This window comes from Ostrinia nubilalis, chromosome 8, assembly GCF_963855985.1.
Source record: "Ostrinia nubilalis chromosome 8, ilOstNubi1.1, whole genome shotgun sequence".
NCBI lineage: Eukaryota > Metazoa > Arthropoda > Insecta > Lepidoptera > Crambidae > Ostrinia > Ostrinia nubilalis.
The window spans coordinates 7,361,937-7,384,739 of NC_087095.1; the positions used below are offsets into that span (position 1 = coordinate 7,361,937).

At 36.0% G+C, this 22,803-nt stretch overlaps 3 protein-coding genes across 8 annotated transcripts; all 3 read right to left on the minus strand.

Annotated features, from left to right (window-relative positions):
• Positions 1–433: 433 nt before the first annotated feature.
• On the minus strand, positions 434–3,032 carry LOC135074179 (uncharacterized). The gene is made up of 2 exons (XM_063968481.1): positions 2,837–3,032; positions 434–2,159 (listed from the first exon to the last, which is right to left on the minus strand). The coding sequence occupies exons 1-2, from the start codon at positions 3,030–3,032 to the stop codon at positions 532–534; spliced, it is 1,824 nt and encodes a 607-aa protein (XP_063824551.1). The 3' UTR covers positions 434–531.
• A 362-nt stretch (positions 3,033–3,394) lies between these two features.
• LOC135074181 (uncharacterized) lies at positions 3,395–5,185 on the minus strand. The gene has a single exon (XM_063968482.1). The coding sequence runs from the start codon at positions 5,183–5,185 to the stop codon at positions 3,395–3,397; it is 1,791 nt and encodes a 596-aa protein (XP_063824552.1).
• Positions 5,186–5,822: 637 nt separating this feature from the next.
• On the minus strand, positions 5,823–22,257 carry LOC135073850 (guanine nucleotide-binding protein G(q) subunit alpha). Of its 6 annotated transcripts, XM_063968072.1 has the most exons (10): positions 21,971–22,257; positions 21,288–21,491; positions 18,007–18,191; positions 17,045–17,199; positions 15,674–15,802; positions 15,376–15,504; positions 13,705–13,834; positions 13,242–13,395; positions 11,586–11,693; positions 10,185–10,327 (listed from the first exon to the last, which is right to left on the minus strand). In XM_063968072.1, the coding sequence occupies exons 2-10, from the start codon at positions 21,403–21,405 to the stop codon at positions 10,245–10,247; spliced, it is 1,191 nt and encodes a 396-aa protein (XP_063824142.1). In that variant the 5' UTR covers positions 21,406–21,491; positions 21,971–22,257; the 3' UTR covers positions 10,185–10,244. The 6 variants fall into 6 exon arrangements, with proteins under 6 accessions (XP_063824141.1, XP_063824140.1, XP_063824142.1 ...); XM_063968071.1 differs by lacking the exons at positions 10,185–10,327; positions 15,376–15,504 and adding an exon at positions 5,823–8,178 and having other exon boundaries at positions 21,971–22,256; XM_063968070.1 differs by lacking the exons at positions 10,185–10,327; positions 15,674–15,802 and adding an exon at positions 5,823–8,178 and having other exon boundaries at positions 21,971–22,254.
• Positions 22,258–22,803: the final 546 nt, after the last annotated feature.

The window sequence follows — 22,803 nt, forward strand, 5'->3', positions numbered from 1 at the left end:
CGGTGTCACCGAGTACCAGAAATATAAATAATAGTTTCCACTTGGCAACACGTCCAGGCAATTTTGCATTCTTATGATAGTTCTGTTTCACATTTTCAGTGCCTTTTATTTTTAAGGCGTATGGAATAATGTAAAATACTTTCTTGGTATTCCTACAACGATTACCTAAACCAGAACCTGAGAAGGAAATAAGTTTCAAGAATCATATCTATTGACACGTTTCAGTATCTTGTTAAAAGTTCGATAGTTAAAAGTACCTTTAAATGTAAGGCAAAAAGAAACATTTCAAAGAGTTAAGGTATCAAGAGAAAAGCATAAAAAGTCAATTACTTTAATTTGTAAGGTTATAAAACGAATTCTTTCTAAAAGCGTCTATTAAGTTAATTAACAAACTTTGTGCAGTTAAGCCGTATTAACCAAATGGCTTGTAAATGATTTGCGTTGGCGGCACTTACCTATTTTAGTTTAAATAATTTAACAGTACTAATTACCTAAAAGTGTCGGTTGTGAATCTTAATTAATCGTTTCAAACTATCTTCTCTCTAATTTCTTACTTAATATTTCTACCACAAAATAAAGGATGGATAATTTCCAACCAATAACTAATATGATCATAGAACTGCTGACATGGCTCAGATTTAAAGGTTCATCACCTTGGAGTTCTTCGTGGTGAAATAAATAATCTCCTCGATCCAAGTAATGAGAGTAAATCATGTCTATGATGCCCCCTTCCACAATTTTACTTAAAATATGACTTACTGAAGCTCGCAGAGGGGCGAATTTCTTGAAATACAAAACAGCTGGACTGTTGACAATTTTTTCAGGCAATATTTGCAGTCGTTTTGTGCCATTGTACCGCATCATGCTGTGTACCATGAACTCTTTGTTCACTGCTATAACAAAATCAGAAGCTCCATTTAATAGTTCATCTAGAATGAGCTGGGATTCGCCAAATTGTACAATATCCCATTTTTCAAATACGGTTTCATCTTCCGAATAATAATCGCATAATGACTGCAATCCACCGAAAGGATAATTCTTTTTTAATACCTCATCGAAATTCTGCAGGTAATCCTCATACAATAGAACCTTCATAGAGCTTACAAGCGCAGCCTGGTACGCTGTTCTTATAATATAGCAAAACCATATCCAGCTGAGAATTATGACCCTTAACGTTACTTTCGAGGGTAGTCTAACCAGAGGCATTCCCAAAAACACTGCCCACGAATAAAAAAATAAACTAAAATGAGTAGATCCAATACTTAATATGTGTCTAATATCCTCCCATAATTTAGTATTCATGAAAAAGTTCATTAATATTATGACAACAAATATACAAAACAGAGCTATTCTGGATTCAACTTTTAAAGGATAAAACAGTTTCTCATACGATGGACTAAGGGCAGGTAATCTTGTTGCCCATACTATATCGATACTCGCATACGTGAAGGATATTTGGAAATTCCCATTGATTTGTGGAGTGAGAGGAGCTGCACACAATGAAACGTGAGCTCGTTTATTGAACACGTCCCCTAAGGATCCCGTCCAATTATGATCTTTGTAATAGCCCCATTCATTGGATTCTGCAGTTCTTATCACTAATGTTGCGTTTAGTATTTCTGAAAGAAGTTTTATTATGTCACCATCGGCACCAGATAGAACGAGAGTGCCGTTCGTTCCGTTTGTAAGATGCGTGAATGGAGGTTGCTCCAATGTAGATACAATAAAGGCACATTTATGCATGTTACTGTATTTCTCCGGATACAAATTCTTGAAACAAACGTCGTTGTTACAGTTGGAAAGTTCTATTAGTATCGGCTTATTGTTCCTACAATTTCCTGGGAGCACCGGGAAATAGGTAAATACCAAAGGTTCACTCCCATATTCAGTTGGTTTCAAATAAATTACATTTGGCATGTACAATCGTGAAAATGTATTAAATATGTCATGTTCATCACATTTGTAACTCGCAGATGAGCAGATTATAAGGAACATAGCAGTGTTGTCGTATCGGTTCTGGATTAGCCACTGCAAAGTTTCTGATATTTCTGTGGTTTCTTGTCCAAAGATAACAAATTGAGGAACATGTATACGATGTTTTGGGATGAACTTGCCCAGTTTTAAATAGACCGTTTGATTGTAGCCCCTTAAAAATGGATCTACGCCACAGAATAAGTAATAGTACAGGTACAGAAGGATTACTCCGCAAGACGATTTAAATAAATGCGAGTCTTGCTACGACGCGATACAGTGGAATTCAGCTCGCACAGCACTACGTACCTACAATTTTATTCACCTACAAGTTTTTTCTCTTTCTATCGCGTGCCTCTGAACTCTTCTTACGCTGTTAGGGTTGCTGTCTAGTAGTGTCTAGTAAAAAAATAATTAATATACTTATTTGTAATGAGGTACGTATGTAGGTAAGTACGCATTCATTATGGAAAACCTTGGGAGAGGCCTTTGTCCAGCAGTGGACGTCATTAATTTGCTGAAACGAACGAACGCATTCTGAGCAGTAGTCATGGTAGGTTAGGTTCCTATACTATCCTAAGAATTATTGATCACCTACATGGCCAACATACCTTTCAGCACCTTTGGGAAGCGAAAAAAGAGATAAATCCGGTAGATTTCTTTTCGAATTTAAACACCCGAACGCCGCACAATAATATTTCATTCTCTTTATGTCCATTTTGTAATAATACTTCGATCATAGAATTAGGTACTACAACGCACGCCAGCGTCCTGACGGGCGCGCGCGTGACACTCGACTGATATAATACCCGCCGGCGGGGCGCTTCGCTGTAGGTAATTATCGGATGTACCGCGCGGAGTGAGCCAGGCCTGTCTACGCCGATATTAAGCATGGTATTAAACATGACAAGTGTAACGAACCGCCACTCGAAATTGTAGAAGGCTACTTTTGCTGCTATAGTACCAATCTTCACTATAGCTTCTGGATCTTCGAGTTCACCGACCAAATCATTGGGATTGTCAGATGTTTCAATTTTATCCGAATACACGTCGACGTCCATGTTTGCAGTTGTAGCAATAAAGCAAAATGCCGTGCAATCTGTTATCCGCTACATAGTAGTTATAACAGTGTTAATGTAGCTTCTAATTGCGATTTTACATGTTGCTTTGTTATAAAAAGTGAAATAGTAGATAAATAGATAAAATAATTTCCTAGGTATAAATTCGTCATCAGTCAGTGAGCAATTATGAAAATGGACGGTTCGATATTTATGGATGAAATGATTTAACTTTACAACATTACAATACCAGTTTTTTGTAAAATTGCATCGTTAAAATATTAGCTTGTTACATTTTTTCTTCATGTTTTATCGATAGAGGTGGTCTATAGCACCTAAGTATCTACATCTAAAGTACTCACACACTAAATTTCGATTTTACTACGATGGAATTTCTTCTTAAATTTCACACTCACACGGCATTTCCATCTTATAAAGTGGCTATGGCATAATTCTATCATAAATGCTACAGAGGACACAGCCCATCCAACAAAAAGAATAGCATAGCACCCTGTATAGTGCTCCAAAGTAATGGGTTCGTTGCCTTGAGACGTTAAAGTCTTTTTACTGGCATATTTTTTATATATCTTCTCCGTCAAACCAGATTCAACCAAGCGCCTCAAAATTATGTTTATAGATTCAGCGACAGGTGAAAATTTCTTAAAAAAGATCACCGTTGGGCTATTCACAATGTTTTGCGGTAGAATATGTACAGACAGATTATGTTTCTTGATGACCGATTTCGCAGTTTCTAAATTCATGGCCAGCACAAACTTTTTTCCTGATAGGTTCATCAAAGTTGGTACTATGTCAGAAGGATTAATATTTTTCCAGTTGTCATAAACTAATGGATAATCAATAAAGTATTCTTTCAGAGCTAGACCTCCACCAAATGAATAATTAGCGTCATATGCTTCTTCAATAGTATTAATTTCACCATAATAAAAGTTCCCCTGTAAGGAGTTAATAAGGCAAACTTGGTATAGTGTTCTTATAAGGAAACAGTACCATATCCAAATTAAAGCCAGATATAGAAATTCTTTCTTTGCAGGCAGTTTTGTAGAGGGCAGTCCCATACATATCATCCAAGAATAGAAAAGTATTCCGTTAGACTTGCTTACTTCTTCAGAATTATGCGTCGGCCAATATTTGCTATTGACAAACCAAGCACACATGCCGACGAAAATTAAACTAATAGCCAATACAATCTGCGACAATGTTTGAAAGGGATAAAACAGTTTCAATGATGCAGGCTTCTTTTCAGCTGGGTGCGTGATCCAGGCGACATTTACTGAGTAATATGCGTTTGACATTTGGAAGTGTGAAAATCTGGCTAGGGTGATTGCAGCTGATGTCATGGAAAAGTTTGCGACATCATCTAATAAGTCTGCTAGAGATCCGGTCCATACGCCATCGACACCGAGACTCCCCCAGCCAGTTCCTATTTGAGGGGTCATCATTTTCAGGGTCGCGTTTAGACGCTCAGCGATGAGAAGTAATAGATCGCCGTCCGCACCATGTGGTATCCCATTTGTTATGTTCATATACGGCATCTGCTTGAAAGTGGTGACTATAAGCGGACAGCAATGTAAGTTACCCATCTTCTCAGGAAATATTCCGAAGCATGTGTTGTTATTAGGGCACGGCACTGAGTCCATTTTGGCCGGTCTGTGAATGTGACAACTTTCTTCAGGGTAATACGTATATCCGGTCACTTCGTTCGTTGGCTGTTTCATAAAAACGACGTTTACTATTTTATGGTTCCAAAACATGTTCACAGCTCTAGTTTCATCACATTCTTGAGGCGTTTTAGATAGACAGAGAATGATAAAATTACCCGAGTTGTCGAATTTATGAGACTTCATCCAGTTCAACATCAATTCAATGTTGTCAAGGTCGGTGCCGAATAGAACGAATTGTCTTGTTGTCTCAGCAAAGGAAGGATAAAATGATCCATTTCCTATAATTTGTCCTTTTTTGTATAGACGCAAAAATAGTCTTACACTACTAACAGCGACTGTTGAATTGAAAAGCACGAACGTTGTGTAACTCCATTGAAAGTTGTAGATTGCTATCTTCGCAGCACTTTCTGCAATTTCGTCGGGTGGTTCGATGGGCAAAAGTAAATTAAAATCCACGTTGGTGACAATGAACATGATGTCCGTTGAACTGACCGCGTTAGAATAGTTGTACAAATCTGGATAACAATGGCGATTTGTATCGAGTCACGGAAGTGAATTAGTACCCACCCAGCACGTTATGGTTTCATTGCATTGTAATTAAAACTTTAAAGTCCATTATGTTCTCGGTTTGCTTATTGGTTCACATAGCTCCATTTTACAGTTGTTAAGCTTTAAGTTTATTTCGATATAAAATTTTAAGATACCATGAATGAAAAATGATCTGCCGGAAAATCAGTCGACTTTTTAATGGTGGTCTAAAGAAATGAAACGAGTATTTAAAGCAAGTTCACAAAAATTATGTAGAAACAGGCTAAAACAGAAAAACAAATGTTCAAAATAATTTTGAAGTAATGAAAAAATATAGGTCGCGCAACGAAAGTTGAGGCGAATAATACTAACACTGATGTAATAATATTAGAACAGAACATACAAATCAATCAGAAGTTGCCAGATGAAGTCTTGAACACAAGCAAAGATTGTATATGCGCAACAAACGTATACAATCTTTGCTTACGTGTTGTTTCAATTTTTGGTGCGCGACCTATAGCAAAAAAATACGTTTTAACTTATTCTACGAGTATGGCAAAGTTTTATAAAGAAAACAACTCGCTTTAGCTGAAAAAAATTATATTTTATGAGAAATTATAATTTACAATATTTCATACAGGCATCCATCTTCAGTCGGAACTTAAGCTAAAATTCTCACAATCTCACGCAAAAGGTAAAGCAACGTTAGACTATAATATAGTTATAGCAATATTCTGTAGTCATCGCCCAACCGTAAAAATAAACAGAATCTCCAATACATGAATTTCAGTCCATTCGTAAGGAAGATACGAATCCGCGGCGTCGGCGCGGCGACGCGCGGCCACGACACGCGCCTACTCTACTGCTAGTACCCAATATTAGAGGCAGCCTCCGAAAAACTGTCCGTCTCCCTCACCCATACCGCCTGCACGGCTTGAGCGAAAGAGGAGCCGACATAAATCGAGTCGTTTAGCGGATTTTGACCTCTGCTCATTTTGTGCTGTGTTTAGTTTTGTTTTAGCTAACATTCCGATTTCGCGTGCTGGGCGGGATTAAATCATCTCCAAAGATAAATGCCGGAGGAATACACGCGCCCAGACGATCAGTTACGAATTTCAAGAGAACGCACTGCTCCTTACTACCGCTTTACGAATAAAGCGGCGAATGGAAAATACTGATCTATTCGCATGATTATAAAGCACAGAGTCGTGTGTGGCCTCAGCGCGTCGTCACGCGCGCGGTTACCACGCCGGGCCCAAACTAATTCACAATATTGCTGTACAATTGCACAAAAGAAATATAGTTTCTATGTACAGGGCATACACAGAGATTGCACTTCAGTGGGTTATTACATCAATTACAAAGTTTGTGCGATAAGTTATTATATTTCACATTATTTTGAGCATTTCAGACAGCTGTATATTAAAAAAAGCATACAGTTTTGCTATTGACAGGTCAGTTTGTCACGGTGTGCTTACATTGAAGAAATCGATATGCTTAAAATGTATAAAAAATAATGATAATGACACAACAACGAATAAGTTAATATTATGTTACATACCAAAATAGAAACTTTGTTTCTTACTATACATAAATAACTAAAGTAACACAACACACTAAATTAAGCATAGAATGATAGAACTATAAAATATGGAAAACATTTATAAACGTATGTATATTTGTGCTTAAGTTTATAATATAAAAGAATGCCAATAGCAAAACTTGGCACTGCACTGTCAGCTCAATTATTCACACACATTTAGACCCAAATGTACAATATATTACATTCATGTGGTAAAAGCTTTCGTGCAAAAAACATCTGATTCGGTTTTTACATTTACTTTTCACGTTCGCTTTATTGGTATTTCCCTTGGGTTTCTAGTAAAAAAAGTTTATATCAAATGCATCAAAAATGTCCTTAAACAACTAACGTAGTTAACTTCCTATATTTCACGTACGGCTAGCTGATTGGAATTTTCGTACACATTAGGAAAAAAACCAAATACACCAGACCATCGCATACATAAAGCCTACAGTTAACATAAATCATTTGCTTGACGTCAATTCGTGTAGAAAAACACCATCTTTAAATATAAACAGCTTAAATAATAAAATTCCAATGTACAAAAGTAACGTAATCTTTAAATACAATAATAAATATATAAATCTTCCAAGCTAACAGAACAAACGGTAGTGATATATTATTATGTTATATTGATATCTGTATAGAGACAGTCGGCGAGGTAGCGGGCCCGGGACACGCGGCCCGGGCGCGTCGAGGGTTCGAGACGTGCGCCGCCTCATCGATACCGACATCGAAACTATGACGAGGCTCCCACGAACTACTACATCATCGTCGATAGAACAGCAACAACTGTCTCGACCCACGAGGTTGATAAAATACGCATAAGTTTATTGGACTAGTTTGTTCAAATCCGTCTGGACACAATAAAAATGTATACTAATGTAGAAAGATATGGCAACAAACTTTACAAAAATCCTAAAACAATGACTAAAAGCAGCTCATGGTAAGGCCAAGACTCACCATAACTTTAAAATGCACAATTTAATATTCACTGATACAGACACTTACATAAATTGTGAATAACTTCATCATAAAAAAACATGTCAAAAAACCTGGCGCGTCGCGCGATCCGTGGACGGGGCGGGCCGGCCCCGATCCTAGTTTGGGTTAAATGACTTACAATCTATACTTATTTTTTTAAATCATTTTTTTAGATGAAAACTTCGTCTGATCTCAGTTCGTGAATTTACACATTCTGTCGTGAAGTGATGATGTTTAAATTATGTGTTTTACACAATCACAGATTTGTGTCAGTGACCAGGTGGTTTCGCTTAGACGAGGTTGTACTCCTTTAGGTTGGACTGTAGGATTGTGTCTTTGACCGCGGCGAACACAAACCGGATGTTCTCAGTATCTGAAATTTTTAAAACAACATTCATGTACCTATATCACAGTGCAGAACACAAAATAATTCGGAAGAACAACCTTGTATGTTTTTAATAAAACAATTTTTATAATAGATATCGAAACAATAACGTGGAAATTGTAAAATAATTGACGCATCAAACTGTTCGAAGACGTTTTCTGTAGAACTTTACTTAAAATTATGAAGATCTGCCAGAATTCTTTAAATAATTTCAAAGATAAAAATGTATTACATACCTCTACTAATAAAGTGCCTTCTAGGTGTAATCATATGTGGTGGCCACTGGTGTGGAAGTGTAAAAAATATTTATTCATATTCATAATCCAAAAATACACCAGTTGGGCCACTGTGTGGGTTATCCCAGCAAAATGTTGTCTTTTAAAAATCTAATGACGCAAATAATTAGGACCTCTTATTGACTGACATTTTAAATTCGAGCCTTCAGCCGTTTACAAGAAAAACGGATTCTGCCAGGATAACGTTATCCCAGCTACTACTACAAAAATGGTGTACCAATTTTACCTGTTGGGTCTAGGTGGATGAAAAATATAGCTTAAATTCAAACCTAATTGTGCCCTAAAAATAAAATTCCAGGCCCCTCAGGTTTCGGAATTATTTGAGTTTTTGCTACGATATTAGAGATGAGACGTATTTACTAGAACAGTTACCTGTCTCGGTATACCCAATATTACTTCACTTTGTGATTAAAGATAAGTTTTCTCAAATCACTAGATAATAAGACTAATACTAGATAGTTTTGGAAATAGTAATTACAAATTTTTATATTGTTATTTGAAGAATAAGGCATAAAGATGCCCTAGCTAGATATACTCGTACAAATCTCATATAACGGACTACTTGACTATGACGTCACGTTCGAGCAATTTAAGGTGAGTATAGACTAGAGCATTTACTTGTAACAGAACAACGAGCCGCTCTATGAAATGTTATAAGTGTATCAAATCAACTATCACGAACCGAATGTCGTAATTTTTTTTACTGTATCGTAACAACGTTACATACTCTAGTCTATACCACAGAATAAGTAATAGTACAGGTACAGAAGGATTACTCCGCAAGACGATTTAAATAAATGCGAGTCTTGCTACGACGCGATACAGTGGAATTCAGCTCGCACAGCACCACGTACCTACAATTTTATTCACCTACAAGTTTTGTCTCTTTCTATCGCGTGCCTCTGAACTCTTCTTACGCTGTTAGGGTTGCTGTCTAGTAGTGTCTAGTAAAAAAATAATTAATATACTTATTTGTAATGAGGTACGTATGTAGGTAAGTACGCATTCATTATGGAAAACCTTGGGAGAGGCCTTTGTCCAGCAGTGGACGTCATTAATTTGCTGAAACGAACGAACGCATTCTGAGCAGTAGTCATGGTAGGTTAGATTCCTATACTATCCTAAGAATTATTGATTACCTACATGGCCAATATACCTTTCAGCATCTTTGGGAAGTGAAAAAAGAGATAAATCCGGTAGATTTCTTTTCGAATTTAAAAACCCGAACGCCGCACAATAATATTTTTTTCTCTTTATGTCCATTTTGTAATAATACTTCGATCATAGAATTAGTTAGGTACTACAACGCACGCCAGCGTCCTGACGGGCGCGCGCGTGACACTCGACTGATAATAATACCCGCCGGCGGGGCGCTTCGCTGTAGGTAACTATCGGATGTACCGCGCGGAGTGAGCCAGGCCTGTCTATACTCACCTTCTTATTCATTTCGTAAGTAATTTTCTTGGCATCTTTGCATTTTTTTTAGTAAAACAAGTATTCAAACCAAAAGTTTATAAAAGTAATTTTTATCTAAACTTTACAATCTGTCATCATGCCTATTATAGTTATCACAGATAATATACTAAATGTATTTGTATCTCGCTATTTGTGGTGGGTGCCCTAATGTATAGTTGCGCTAAAACTTCATCTTCAGGATAGTAAAACAACAAAGGGTTAAAATAAATAAACAACATGCGATTAGTATTAAAAATAAATGTTTAATGGTGTTAACAACATAAATATAAGTAAGCTGTAAATTCATGCGAGATTGAACTCCTTGAGGGCGGACTGCATTATGGTGTCCTTTACCGCACAAAACACAAGCTTAATGTTTTCCGTATCTTTAAAAATATCCAAGGTAGCATGCAAAAGTAAAAAAATAAATAAAAGTACATGCAATAGAAGGCATAAAGCAAATAAAAATATTTGTTGAATGACAAAAAATACTTGTAAAGAGGCGTTTACATATTAAACGCCTTAGCATCAAACTGATATAGCTTGATACTTGAAATTAATCTCTTTTTCTAACTCAAAACTGTCGTGTGCTTGAGTTGGAATAAAGTTTTGAGTATAGTGTCATTTATTACAAGCCAAATCGTACATAGTACGGACTTTTCTTATTTAATTGGCTACACAATTAAAATCTACAAATTGCTGTATAATCATGCTACACACATGGCCAAATATTAATAATGAGTTATTTCTTTTATTGGCCGTTTATAACTTTGTAATGGCATTCTCATCTAATCAATAACAATAATAAGGATAAAATAAAGCAAAAACCACATTAAAAACTTAAACTAGGAATAAGCAAATTGATTTTACAGATACTATAGCATGTAGACCACAAACAAGAGACAAAGAAAAGAAAACCTTTAACAAGCGTGTAACTAAAGCAATGTCTAGATCTACTATTTACGTCTAAATACATAATCTACTCGCTTGCAACACAAAAAAACCAACACACATACAATCTCACCTCAGTGTCCATAAGAAATGTACTCCAGATAACTTAAACATGTTAATTTATGAATATTTAAACGCATGTTAGATGATATACGTTTTCAAAAATCAAGGCAGATGCCTACGGCAGCCTTTAAAATCTGACACCAGTCTTGTTAGAAGATGACCACCCACAAGATGGAAGATTTAATGAACTTTCACTATACATACAACTTTTTTAGAGCAGGGACACGCACTTGACGCAAAAGTGCAAAATCTAAGTATTGGTGGTTCACGAAAGCAAGCTGTTGTTAGACGAAAGTAACGCGTAACGCCACGAAACTTTAGCTGATGTGCTATTTAGACGAATTTTCGGAGCTATACTTTCAGCAGATGTTTCACTAAATAACTTATTTTTATTAAAATATCGTAAGAGTAATCTGTAACGAATAAAATGAAGATATTTTTGTTATCGTTTTGTATAATAACCATAACCATGACGTGTCATGTTGCAAAATGTTGTTTTCTTAAATTGACTTCGATCCTAATCGATTTGTTAGCAGCCGTTTCGTTTCTTTTGATCCAATGATATAATGTCAATTATTTTACAATTTCCTTTGCCAAAATCTCAAAACTTGTACAAAAATGAAGTCTTACCTGTCGCGCAGGTAAAATGCGAATAGATGATTTTCTCGGCGTCGGGGTTGAGGTCAACGAACATTCTCAGGATGAACTCGCGCGCCGTGATGGCGTCGCGCTGGGGACCTGTCACACCACACTGGATGAACTAGCGATTCTACTTGTTTTTGCTTCAATGGTAAAACTTTTACTATATTTAATCGTAACTATTTAATTATTAATGCTCAAAATGGGACACAATTACTCAACAATCCACCGATAGATTACTTCTAACATGATACTTGAACTAATTTTGGTGTGGTAAAAATTAGGTTGTGGTCGAAGTTTTAACAAATGTTCTGCTCATAAACGTTGATCGTAATAGCAATAATAATATTGGTGCAATTGCACAAAAGGTATAAGATCGATCGTTAGATCGTCTCATCCACGAAGACGCGCCCCCCCACCACTTTATGGTCGATGGAAGCGCGGGGTGCGGGGAGTTTGATCCGAACATATTTACTAGCTGTGCCCGCGACTTCGTACGCGTGAAAACATTTTCGCAACATTTTTCATTGTTGCTCTGCTCCTATTGATCGTAGCGTGATGTTGTATAGCCTATAGCCTTCCTCGATAAATGGGCTATCTAACACTAGAAATAATTTTTCAAATCGGACCAGTAGTTCCGGAGATTAGCGCGTTCAAGTAAACAAACTCTTCAGCTTTATAATATTAGTATAGATAACACGAGTACAGCTCTTTTTCTCAATATACTGTAACTACTCGAGACAGAACGAACCATAATATCGGATTCATTAACCGGCTGCGTTAGGAGGGTTATGTTTTTAGAGCACAGTTTTTAAAACATTGGTGGATTGCCAAATATACCATGTAAAAATATCAAATTACCGGTAATTTTACCAATGAAGACTCAAATCCGAATACGCAGTGAATAAAAGAGCTTAAAACTAGCGAGTATCCCAAACCTCTGGCTTAAAAACATTCTAGCTCAACTACGGAATAACTAGCAGTTTTATGTATTATATCATAGGGGTCTTATTCAACCTGTGGCAGTCGTGAAGTGAGAGTAACAAGACCTGTCCGGGTCTGGATTCTCTTTCAGATATTTCTGCAGAATATAGTCCATTGCTGGGGGCGGATCTAGTTTTGGACCTAGAATTGTTGTTAAAACCAAAATCAACTTTAGTTTTGATTCCCATTGTAGTGCAAAGAATGAACCTGACAATGTTTGGACGTCTACTGCTGAACATAGGCCTCCCTCAATGATTTCCACCTACTGTGTCATGTTCATGGACGAAGAAGAAGAACCTGAACATTAGAAACATTTCACTTTGCCTTTTCAAAAAAAATGGACCAAACTTGTACTACTTTTGACAGAGAGCATGGTCTCATGTTTCGTGTCTTTTATGGTACACTCAAACAAAATTTCGGTAATTATCAGACCACACACACACACACTTTGCGTATTTGTTCCCAGTTCTTGAATATTACAGGCTTCAATCAAGGACTTAGGTCCTTGAAAATATTAGTAAAGTGTGCAAAAGCACGAGTCTTGTCAGGTTTTATGGCCACAAAGTCTGACAGGGTTATGGAAATCTAGGTAGCCCCTCCATTTCAAGTAGCCCCCTGGTTGTCGCAACAATAGAAGAAAAAGCAGTAGTAAAAGATATTTACCGTCGTATTCTGGGAAGTAGTCCACTAGATGGGAATACATGATCTTCTCCTCGAGCAAATCCTTCTTGTTCAAGAAGAGGATCACCGACGAGTGCTGGAACCATGGGTACGTGATGATCGTCTTGAACAAAGCCTTTGACTCCTCCATTCGATTCTGGAAACAATATTGATATTTTATTAGTACCGCGGAAAAGTTACTGGAAATGCAATTTCACTTAAGATAAAAGATTATACATGGCAATGATTTTTAGATGGCTGGCGGCTGCAGAACCTTCTTAACAGTATCAGATGGATATCTTGACATTTCGATTCGCCAGATAACTTGATATTTCGATGGAATATTTAGACGTATACAGTATAATAGCATGGTTTGCTCCGGTTGGTACACACAAAAAATCTGTCTCAAGTTCTTATGACCTTTATGTTCACTAGAATGATAAGAAATAATCAAAATAATGCTTACCTCGTTTTCAGATTCGAATAAAATTTGATCATATTCACTAAGAGCTACTAAGAATATGATAGATGTGACATTTTCAAAACAGTGAATCCACTTCCTTCGCTCGGATCTTTGGCCCCCGACGTCCACCATTCTGTTTGGAAAATATATTGCATTAGTTTCGACGAATTGACACGAACCAAGTTTATCCTCCCTATAAATGACTAGTATAAAAAATGTACTGTAAGATTGTGATGAAATTACATCAAACATATTTACTTTCTTTCTTACTCTCTCATGAGATTCTGATAAGTCATTCTTATGGAATATTTTTTCCATTAATTTTGTATTACATTTTATAATGTAAAAAATCATGGTAGCCATTACGACACAAACAGCAGCTAAGCAAGAAAAAACGTACTCAATTATATTCATTAATCAGTTACATATTTTTAGTGGTTCTAAAGGTTTACAAACAATTCCTTGTAGTCATGCACCTGCATTGTGTCAGCTAATGACACACTTCCGCAGATAATTTGCATTCTATAAGTTTCATTCAATAAAATTGGTAATTTTCTATAGAACACTAAACAGTGCTGCTGTTCGTCTGATAAAAATAGATAAAAACAAATCTATCAGTTCCCGAGATAAGTCTCAGCTATCAAATAAATATTTCATCACTTTAAGATAAGATTATCAAATATTACAGATAAGAAAAAGAATAGTAATATAAATTCACATTCTACAAGTTCTCTATAACAATAAGCTGATAAAGGATGATTCATGATGCACTTGGCTACAGGAACAAGCAGTGGTTTAGGGAAGAGATTTTACAACAATGACTATTTGTCATAGCTATTTTGCCTGTTTGTATACCTAAATTAGACTACTGTAATTGCACATAAAATATTGTTATCTAAGAAAAAAATATATAACAAGCTTTAATTTTTACAGCATTTAAACCTTATTATGTATGTTATTAGGTCCAATATAATGCGGGAAAATTATCTAATTTCACTGCACCGAAATTAAATACATTAGTGGACACATTGCAGGAAATATCACTCAACAGGTAAAATGCTTTAATAACATGACATGAGCTCACACTCGGAGAGAGCGCTAGCAATTTCCGTGTCAAAATTAAACTTAAAATATAGAATGATAAAGTGCCGATCACATAGATCACTTATTGCGGAAAGTTGGTTAACATATCCTCTAATCTAATGTATCAAGACTGGCGGTTTCTGTTCTTATGATTCAATTTATCCAGTTTCTATTACAACAAATACTATAAACAGTAACCGATAAGGTGAAGTTAGCACAAACACCAAAATTGAGTATGATTCGCTAAGAGGTTTTATTAGCACCACATAAAACGTTAACCACTCATGACACCCAGAATATCCTGTAATACGGTGTAAAGCAAAATTACGGCAGTGAGTAAATCAAACAATTACTTGTCATGACTCATTTGTAGGATAAAATTACGTTTATGTCATAAGTGATTGGTATTATGTTAGTAAAGGCCAGACAATGTTAAAACACCATAAGCATGCAAATACAAACCTGTGAAACATCTGAACTACACCGAACTCAAAGGGGAATCTAAATACGTTATCAAACGGTGGTATGTTAGCGCCTCTAGCCGGGACGCGCGGAGCATCTGGACGGTACATTAAAACCATCTGCACATACCTAAATATGATTCCGTCGAGATCGAACGGATACTCTAGAATGCCGGTGGTCGGCTGACGAGCTCGAAGGATGTCCTGCTCGGTCGGCAGATAATCGTCTTTCTCGATCCTGGCCAGATCGCTTAAATAACTGAAATCGAGTTCATGCACATCTAAACAGAAGCGAGTAACATGCAGCTCGAGAACTCACCGTTATACAACGGTAAATTCACGATGACACCAAAGAGAAATCGCTGAAAGTCCCCATTGCAACACATAACATGCATCGAAGCGAAGCGTGCGTTTCGCACTTGTTTTACCTAAATCTTATCTCCTCCAGGTCAAACGGATATTCTATAATGCCCGTTGTGGGCACTCTCACGCGGAGGATGTCTTGTTCAGTTGGTAAATAATTCGGAGCCGCCACGCGGTCTATCTCCTGCAAGTAGCTACAGAAAACCAATATCTTAGACACCATTCTATAAACACAATCAAAAGCATAGTTTATTGACGACGCCGTGTAAACTAGGTGTACGGTGCGTCTTTTATCTTGGAAACCATTCGGACTTCGATCTGTCGTGTCACTATTTTGAGAAACAGTTTCGAACATGCTAAAATGGGTCAACATGACTAATGTAGGGAATACACTTAAAACCAATGCCATTGCTAGCTTATAAACTTTTCATTTATTTATAGATTCAGCATTAGCATAGAATACAAAAACTTGGTTTAAAAATAAATATGCTAATACTAGGTCTTGTAGTTTTTGATGTAGCAAACAAAATGTTATAGGTATATCTGTGCCAATAACTAAAAAATACCCTAGAGTCTATACTCCATACTGGTCATTACGGTTATCGTCGTCTAAGGCATTTCATGCCATTATTTATATTAGGATAATTACCTATTACAATCTGCAATTACTCAGAGTAGTGAGTGATACATGTATACCGCAGCGAATTCAATAGCTCGTAATATCAATGAGGTAATCGCTGTGTTCATCTAATTGTGGATGTTCAGCATAGTTTTGTAAACTTGTAACAGGTATTTCCAAAGTTATTTATGTATTATGTTTGGTACAAAAAAATGTGTAAAGCCTCAAAAATTGAGACAAAAAAAAGTTATTTTAACATACATAATTATTAATTTTACTATGTGAGCAATATTGTGACTTGGGTCCAAGTAGGGTGTATAAAAAGTAACTGGTAAAAAAAATAGTATGTGGTTATGAGAAACAATGGGCATGGCAACTCATAGAGTCAAACGCCTGTGCTGTTACAACACAGGCGAAAAATATGAATTCACTACAGAACTTAGATCCTCATGTAAAACAATCTGCTATTGAGTCATTGCAGAAATAAAAGTGTAATTTTTTTACCAGTTAATTTAGATTGATTGGTGTCTGAACAAACCTTTATACAGTACACTCTAAATATTTTACAAGGTATTGAAAAATAGTATCTTGCAAATGGCACAAATCCTGGTCATGTTTTACGACTTTGGGCAGTTTATCACACCCAACCAGTGAAAGTTGGATTATCTTGAGATTAAATTACATTAATCAGATGGGACATTTCGAGGTTACATGACAGACCACATTTGACTAGTGTAAATTCAACTTTAACTTCCAAATTATCATTAAGATTTGTCAAAATTCTGACACTACAGACTAAAAATATCAGATGACTTACTATTTGGCTGAATCGGTGAGCTGGTATTCTCGCCTGCGATCGTAACACTCCTGGATGCCGGAGTCGGCCCATAGGCCCTTGATCGCCTCCACATACGGGCTCTCGAACGTTGTAACACTCTCAAAGTCGATTGATGATATCAACTCTGCCTTCTCCTGCAAAGGTTTAAACATATTTTTTGTTTAAAGCTAGTCAAAGACTTAGGCCCAGAACAGACGGTGAAACGCAACTATCTAAGTTTCTGCCATAGCGTCCGTTGAGAGACCACACATGACGCGACCAGTTTGAAACTTTCAGTTTCAGTTTAATTCATCAGAATCATCAGAAAGTTGCAGTTTCATTGCAGTTGCGTTTCACCGTCTGTTCTGGGCCTTACTGGTGTTAATACTTTGGACTCACATGGCATAAAATGCTTGAGGCACAATGCTGTGTGATTTAGCCAATTTCAACTGATTAGTGGGAGACAAGAATTTATGAAGCTGAACTTTGTAGGTTTCTTTCATGTTTTTAGGATGTAGATTTGTGTAAAACAAATTGCAAACAGTCTTAGAAGTGCTGCAACACTAACAGTCGAAAGTATCTGGTTTTGCAGTGCTGTTGCTATGCAGCTTAGTTTAGGCGAAAGTGCCCAATTTAACTGGCTTTTTTTAAAAGAGGCCCATCTTTGCATACATATGTACACGTATGAAAACAGGCATGTGTGTAAATGATGGTCGATCACCACGCCCATTCTCATCAGCATCTCCAGAGGAGTTACCTATAAGACTTTAGGCCCACGCCCACGACGACTTTTTGTGCGTTTACGAAACACGCGACAGCATCGATACTAACGCGCGTTAGTCGCATTTGCAACGCAGTACAGAAGTAATGCTAACGCGCTACTAACGCGCTACAGCAGCACGACTGCATCTCTACAAAAAGTCGCCGTGGGCGAGGGCCCTTAATGTTGTATATGAACTTACAGCGTTGGACGGATTCCCGTACTGTATTTTAAGAAGATCCATCGCTCGTATCATACTCTGCATCGCCATGAAGATGTTCTGGTAAACGAGTTTGATGAATCCACGCTTGTCATCGTCGCTGTAGCCGGAGCCATGGATGATTCTCATCTGCTTGATAAATGTTGACTTGCCGGACTCGCCAGTACCTGATGATGAGGGTAGAATGTTAAGTGCTTCAATAAAAAACGCACCTTTATATGGCAGTAGCAATTGCCACCTTATTTTGTCTAGTGTTAAGGTTCAAAAACAATCGAGTGATCAGCAGGGCTATTCCGAAACGCTATTTTATCCAGTTTCGGGTCTATCTGTCACCATTACTCATGCTGGCAACTCGCTTTTCGTGAGAGAGATGGCAACATTCGAAACTTTTATTAACGTTTTTCGGAATAACCCCGTTGATGCCGAATTGTAGGGGCATCCACATGCAGCACAGAAATACTCTAAGTCTTTAGAAAAACTATTTTCTATGATGGTAACATAACCTAGGAAGATCTTAGCAATTTATACTCTTTGAACGAACATGTTAGCAATAAGAACGAAAACGGAAGTAAGTCATTAAATTAGCGATTTTATGAGCTGAGTAATTTTATATGGTTGATGAGAGGTTCTCCTTTAAAATATACGCGTGTTTGAAGCGATCTGATAAATTTTAAAGATAGTCATGGGAATTTTATTATTTCAATCGATATTAGGTATGCTCTTTAACTAAATGATATAGAGAGTGCTTTTAGTTATTTTTTTAATATGAACAAAAAGATCGGATTCGAAAAAAAAAATACAACTACATTTTCTACAGGCTGAATACAAAAAAAGTGACATCCCCATATTAAATGACTGAGTGCTGATGATAATTTGTATGGAATTTATTTTACTTAATAAGTAATTTAACTTTGGACCTTGGAAAAAATTGTTGCATTTTTATCAATAGAATCAATCCTTTTTCTTTGATCAAGTATAAAAATAACACACTGTATGAATATTAACTTAATTTTGGTTTCAAAGTCAGGAAATTAATTTCTAAATTCTCACACTGAATAAACATAATAGTCCAATGTTCACATTTTTGTGATAATAATTGTGGTTTGGCGAGTGATATATAACTTATGATGGTTTATAATTTATTAAATATGTTTCCTTGTGACAATTCCTTGTGATTTGGGCAGTCAGTTCGCTTCGAAATTATGAACTTCATTCACATGGTGAATCTGACAGTGACATCATGTATCACCAATAGAACTCAAAAGCGAATGCCATGTACAATTCTATTAGGTATGTTTTTACATTTATATTTTTTTATTTGGGCTATTTGCCATTTGATTTCTCCCAGAACAGCCAGACTCAAACAAAATAGAAAACCAGTGTTCGAATTAAATAATGGCATGAATATTTACAATATTTTCCTTAAAATAACAGTCCTAGAAAAAACACAAAAATTAATGCCTACAGAAGCCAAACTACTAACTTTTAAGTCGGCTCATTTTAGCGATCAGTTTATTTTTTGTCATTTTATAAGTTCTGGAGTTCGGGATGGGCAACTTATTACTTAATTTTGCTCTTACAAACTAAAAATAATATATAAATGAGGAATGATATGTTGGATTATACAATGATTATAAAAATATGTAATTTATAATTATTATGCAGTCATGGTTCAATTAATATTAGTAGTTAGAAGGTAGAAATAAAATAGTTATCAGTGCAGTTTTGTGGGTTTTTGGTAAAGCTATATTTATGACACCAAACCCAATTATTTCTCAAAATATAATTTAGTATTTGAGTTAAACTTAGCTATAACTAAAATAGTATTTTGAGCTAAACATACATTGTTAGATAATAAGGCAGTAAGTAAATAATATAATTGATTGCTCAAACGTAACCTGGTCCTAGTTAATATATTTGAGAAAATTTTTATAAGACTTGTAAAGTAGGTATTTTTGTTCTCATGAGATCATTATGTTCAATTATTTACTTGAACCAGACCTTGTGATCAGGTCAATTTACAGCATAACCTTGACCGAAACAATAAACGATTTGATAGAAAAATTCAAATCAAATACCTAAATGTTAATCAACTGTTCAGTATCAGTTGTATCAGTTCAATGTGTATCAGTGATAAATTTAGACCCTTTTTGAGCTACTGAAAATGGCCATAAAAATAGTTTTGGTTGGAATTGAATCCTACTGCATTAAATCGAATTATTTTTTTTTTATAGAGGAATATTAAACAAGAAAATCTTTAAAAGCTCTTGTTTGTAACAAGAAAGTTAGTGAGTCCAATTTATAGAGATATTGATCAACTTATATGACACTCATATTATGAGCTGATATAGTGCCCTTTCTCTCATTGTTTTAAAAATCATAGATGAGATGTCACACTAACCAAGGAATGTTATATTCATGCAATTTGACTGATTCTTTCCGAGTAATTAACAGCTTTTGTTCATATGTTACAAGCTGGAAAATGTTACTCTAACAAAAAATCAATTATAGCTAGAGAAGTCTCTTCTTATTCATTGATGTTGCATCTGATCTACTATTATTTTTATATGATCAAATTAATTATAACAATTAACAATACATTTTATACTTTCATTTTTCAATACTTCGGGGCAGAAAAGTGATATTGAAATACAATAATGCTTTATGCATTTCTTAATAGGGAAATCAAGTTATTTGAATGTTACTCTACAGATAAGGTAAACACTTCAAAGATAGATAAGCGTACAGACTCATCAGATCAGCAGCCATAATTATTTGTCAAGTTTAACTGGGGTCAACCCACTTTTTCCTCTTCCGTGCAGATTTACAAGCAAAGTAGGCATATTTATTGGTTCAATAAATCACACTTTGTTCTAGCAGATATTTGATTGCGAAAATAACTATTGAATTTACGTCAAAAATATTACAGTTTTTCAGACAAAAAACTGACATAATTTGCAACATTAAATTGGATTTGTAAAGCCCTATAAAATAAGTTTTCAGCTTGGTAATAATTTATTAATGTACTGTAAGCAAAATTATTTTTATGGTTAGTCGGTATGTTGCATTTCTCAAAAATATCAAGTACTACTCTATTATGCTTATTCATCTGGTAAGTAATAATTAGCTTAGTATTGGATGCACTAAATCTGCCATACCAATGATAACCTGTTTGAGGTTAGTAAAGAAATTTAACTTTGGGTACCATGTCCAACATGGAAAATAGTGTCTGAAAATAGTAACATAGCTAGAAAAAGACTCACCAAGCAGTAGCAGTTTGAGTTCTCTCCTGGCATCGCGTTTGTCCTTTCGGAGTTGCCGCTCTATCTCTTGATTGATTCTTTTCTGTTCTTTGGCTTCTTCTGACATGCAACACTCCATGATTCCTCAGAGCGGAGGGCCGCAATCCGTCCTCGCGCGCGGAGCCCTGTCCTTTCGGCAGGCCTTTCAACCGAGGCACACCACTCCTAGAAATTATATTACAATTACACTCTCATCTCACTTTACGTGTCACGAAAACCACCATTTCGCACTATTTCACGCACCGACGCGACGACGCGCGAACAATCATCCGAACTAAGAACTATTTTATACTAAAACCGACAATCCGGCGGTCACTGGGTGTGGTGACTTATGATCGGTCATATACATAAACGCTTCTGTCAACTGCCGACATAAACACTTCGAAATCCGTTTATATACGACCGTGGAACCTTGCGGAGCGATCGTATAATCTCGTTAATGTAACTAGATTCAAGAAACCTATGGCTATTCACCACACGTGTGTATTAATAAGATTAAAACTGTAAGCAAACAGCGGATTGATGATACCTAGGTAATCTACTGATAACTAGAACGGCCTATGTCTAGGTTACGATGTGACTCGCCAAGGCTCACTGCACGATATTTGAGGCACTGTTTTTGCATTTTTTAACTTATTACGTACCCAAATGTATATCCATAGGGCACGATCAACTGTTCCACTTCAATTTATTGCACTAACCACGATTAATCACTCAAGTCATACAACGTCCGCCTCTCAATATGGCGCTGGGAAATTTCGGGCGATAGATGTTCTGCGCGTGCGTTGTAAGAGTATTAGCAAATAAAAAATAGTTGTCTGGAATTCAGGGTGGATTTTAAAAAACTGCTAAAATGCGAAAATTAATTCAGTAAATGTAAATTTTGATTAATTGAAGACGAAAATTGAATTTAATTCCCATGTTCATCAAATTTAATGACAGATTATCTGTCAGTTGTCATTCAACTTTATTTCATTCATCATTTTTTGAAGTGATTTTTATCATTACTACGTTTTAATTTTTAATTTATAAATTAAAGTATATTTTTGAGAATTTAGAGATTAAATTCAGTATTTTATTTAAATAATTAAATAAATTAAATGACCGATAAATATATTTTAGCAGCATCACGACGTATTCCTTGATCACATTAGCGACGGAGCCGACAGAAAAAACAAAACAGTTGGCTGTCTATGCCAGTGGGTAGACACTTCTCATACAAAAACTAGTCTCTATATGTAGCAATTGATATACAACCTTATCCCTTAAGTAATAAAGTGCATTTTGGATTGATTTCACTATAGCAGGGGAACCCGCGGATCAATACCACCATACTAAAAATAATTGTTAGTGTCCTTATGTTGGTAGTATTGTTAGTTTGACAAATGAAAAAAAATGTCTGTCAATTGAGTTTGAGTTTTAAACCGGCGAATTGATTCGTGTGAAGTTATTTTTTCAGATTTGGTGCAATATTACT

What these genes read in the sequence shown, in the direction of transcription:
- LOC135074179 (XM_063968481.1), bottom strand. Translation starts at nt 3,032, where the DNA reads ATGGACGTCGACGTGTATTCGGATAAAATTGAAACATCTGACAATCCC. An exon ending in TATCGGCGTAGACAGGCCTG is followed by an intron (nt 2,160 to 2,836) that starts GCTCACTCCGCG and finishes TCTGTGGCGTAG; the next exon opens with ATCCATTTTTAAGGGGCTAC.
- LOC135074181 (XM_063968482.1), bottom strand. Translation starts at nt 5,185, where the DNA reads ATGTTCATTGTCACCAACGTGGATTTTAATTTACTTTTGCCCATCGAA.
- LOC135073850 (XM_063968072.1), bottom strand. Translation starts at nt 21,405, where the DNA reads ATGGAGTGTTGCATGTCAGAAGAAGCCAAAGAACAGAAAAGAATCAAT. An exon ending in ACTCAAACTGCTACTGCTTG is followed by an intron (nt 18,192 to 21,287) that starts GTGAGTCTTTTT and finishes CCTCATCATCAG; the next exon opens with GTACTGGCGAGTCCGGCAAG. An exon ending in CTACTTCCCAGAATACGACG is followed by an intron (nt 11,694 to 13,241) that starts GTAAATATCTTT and finishes GTGGTGTGACAG; the next exon opens with GTCCCCAGCGCGACGCCATC.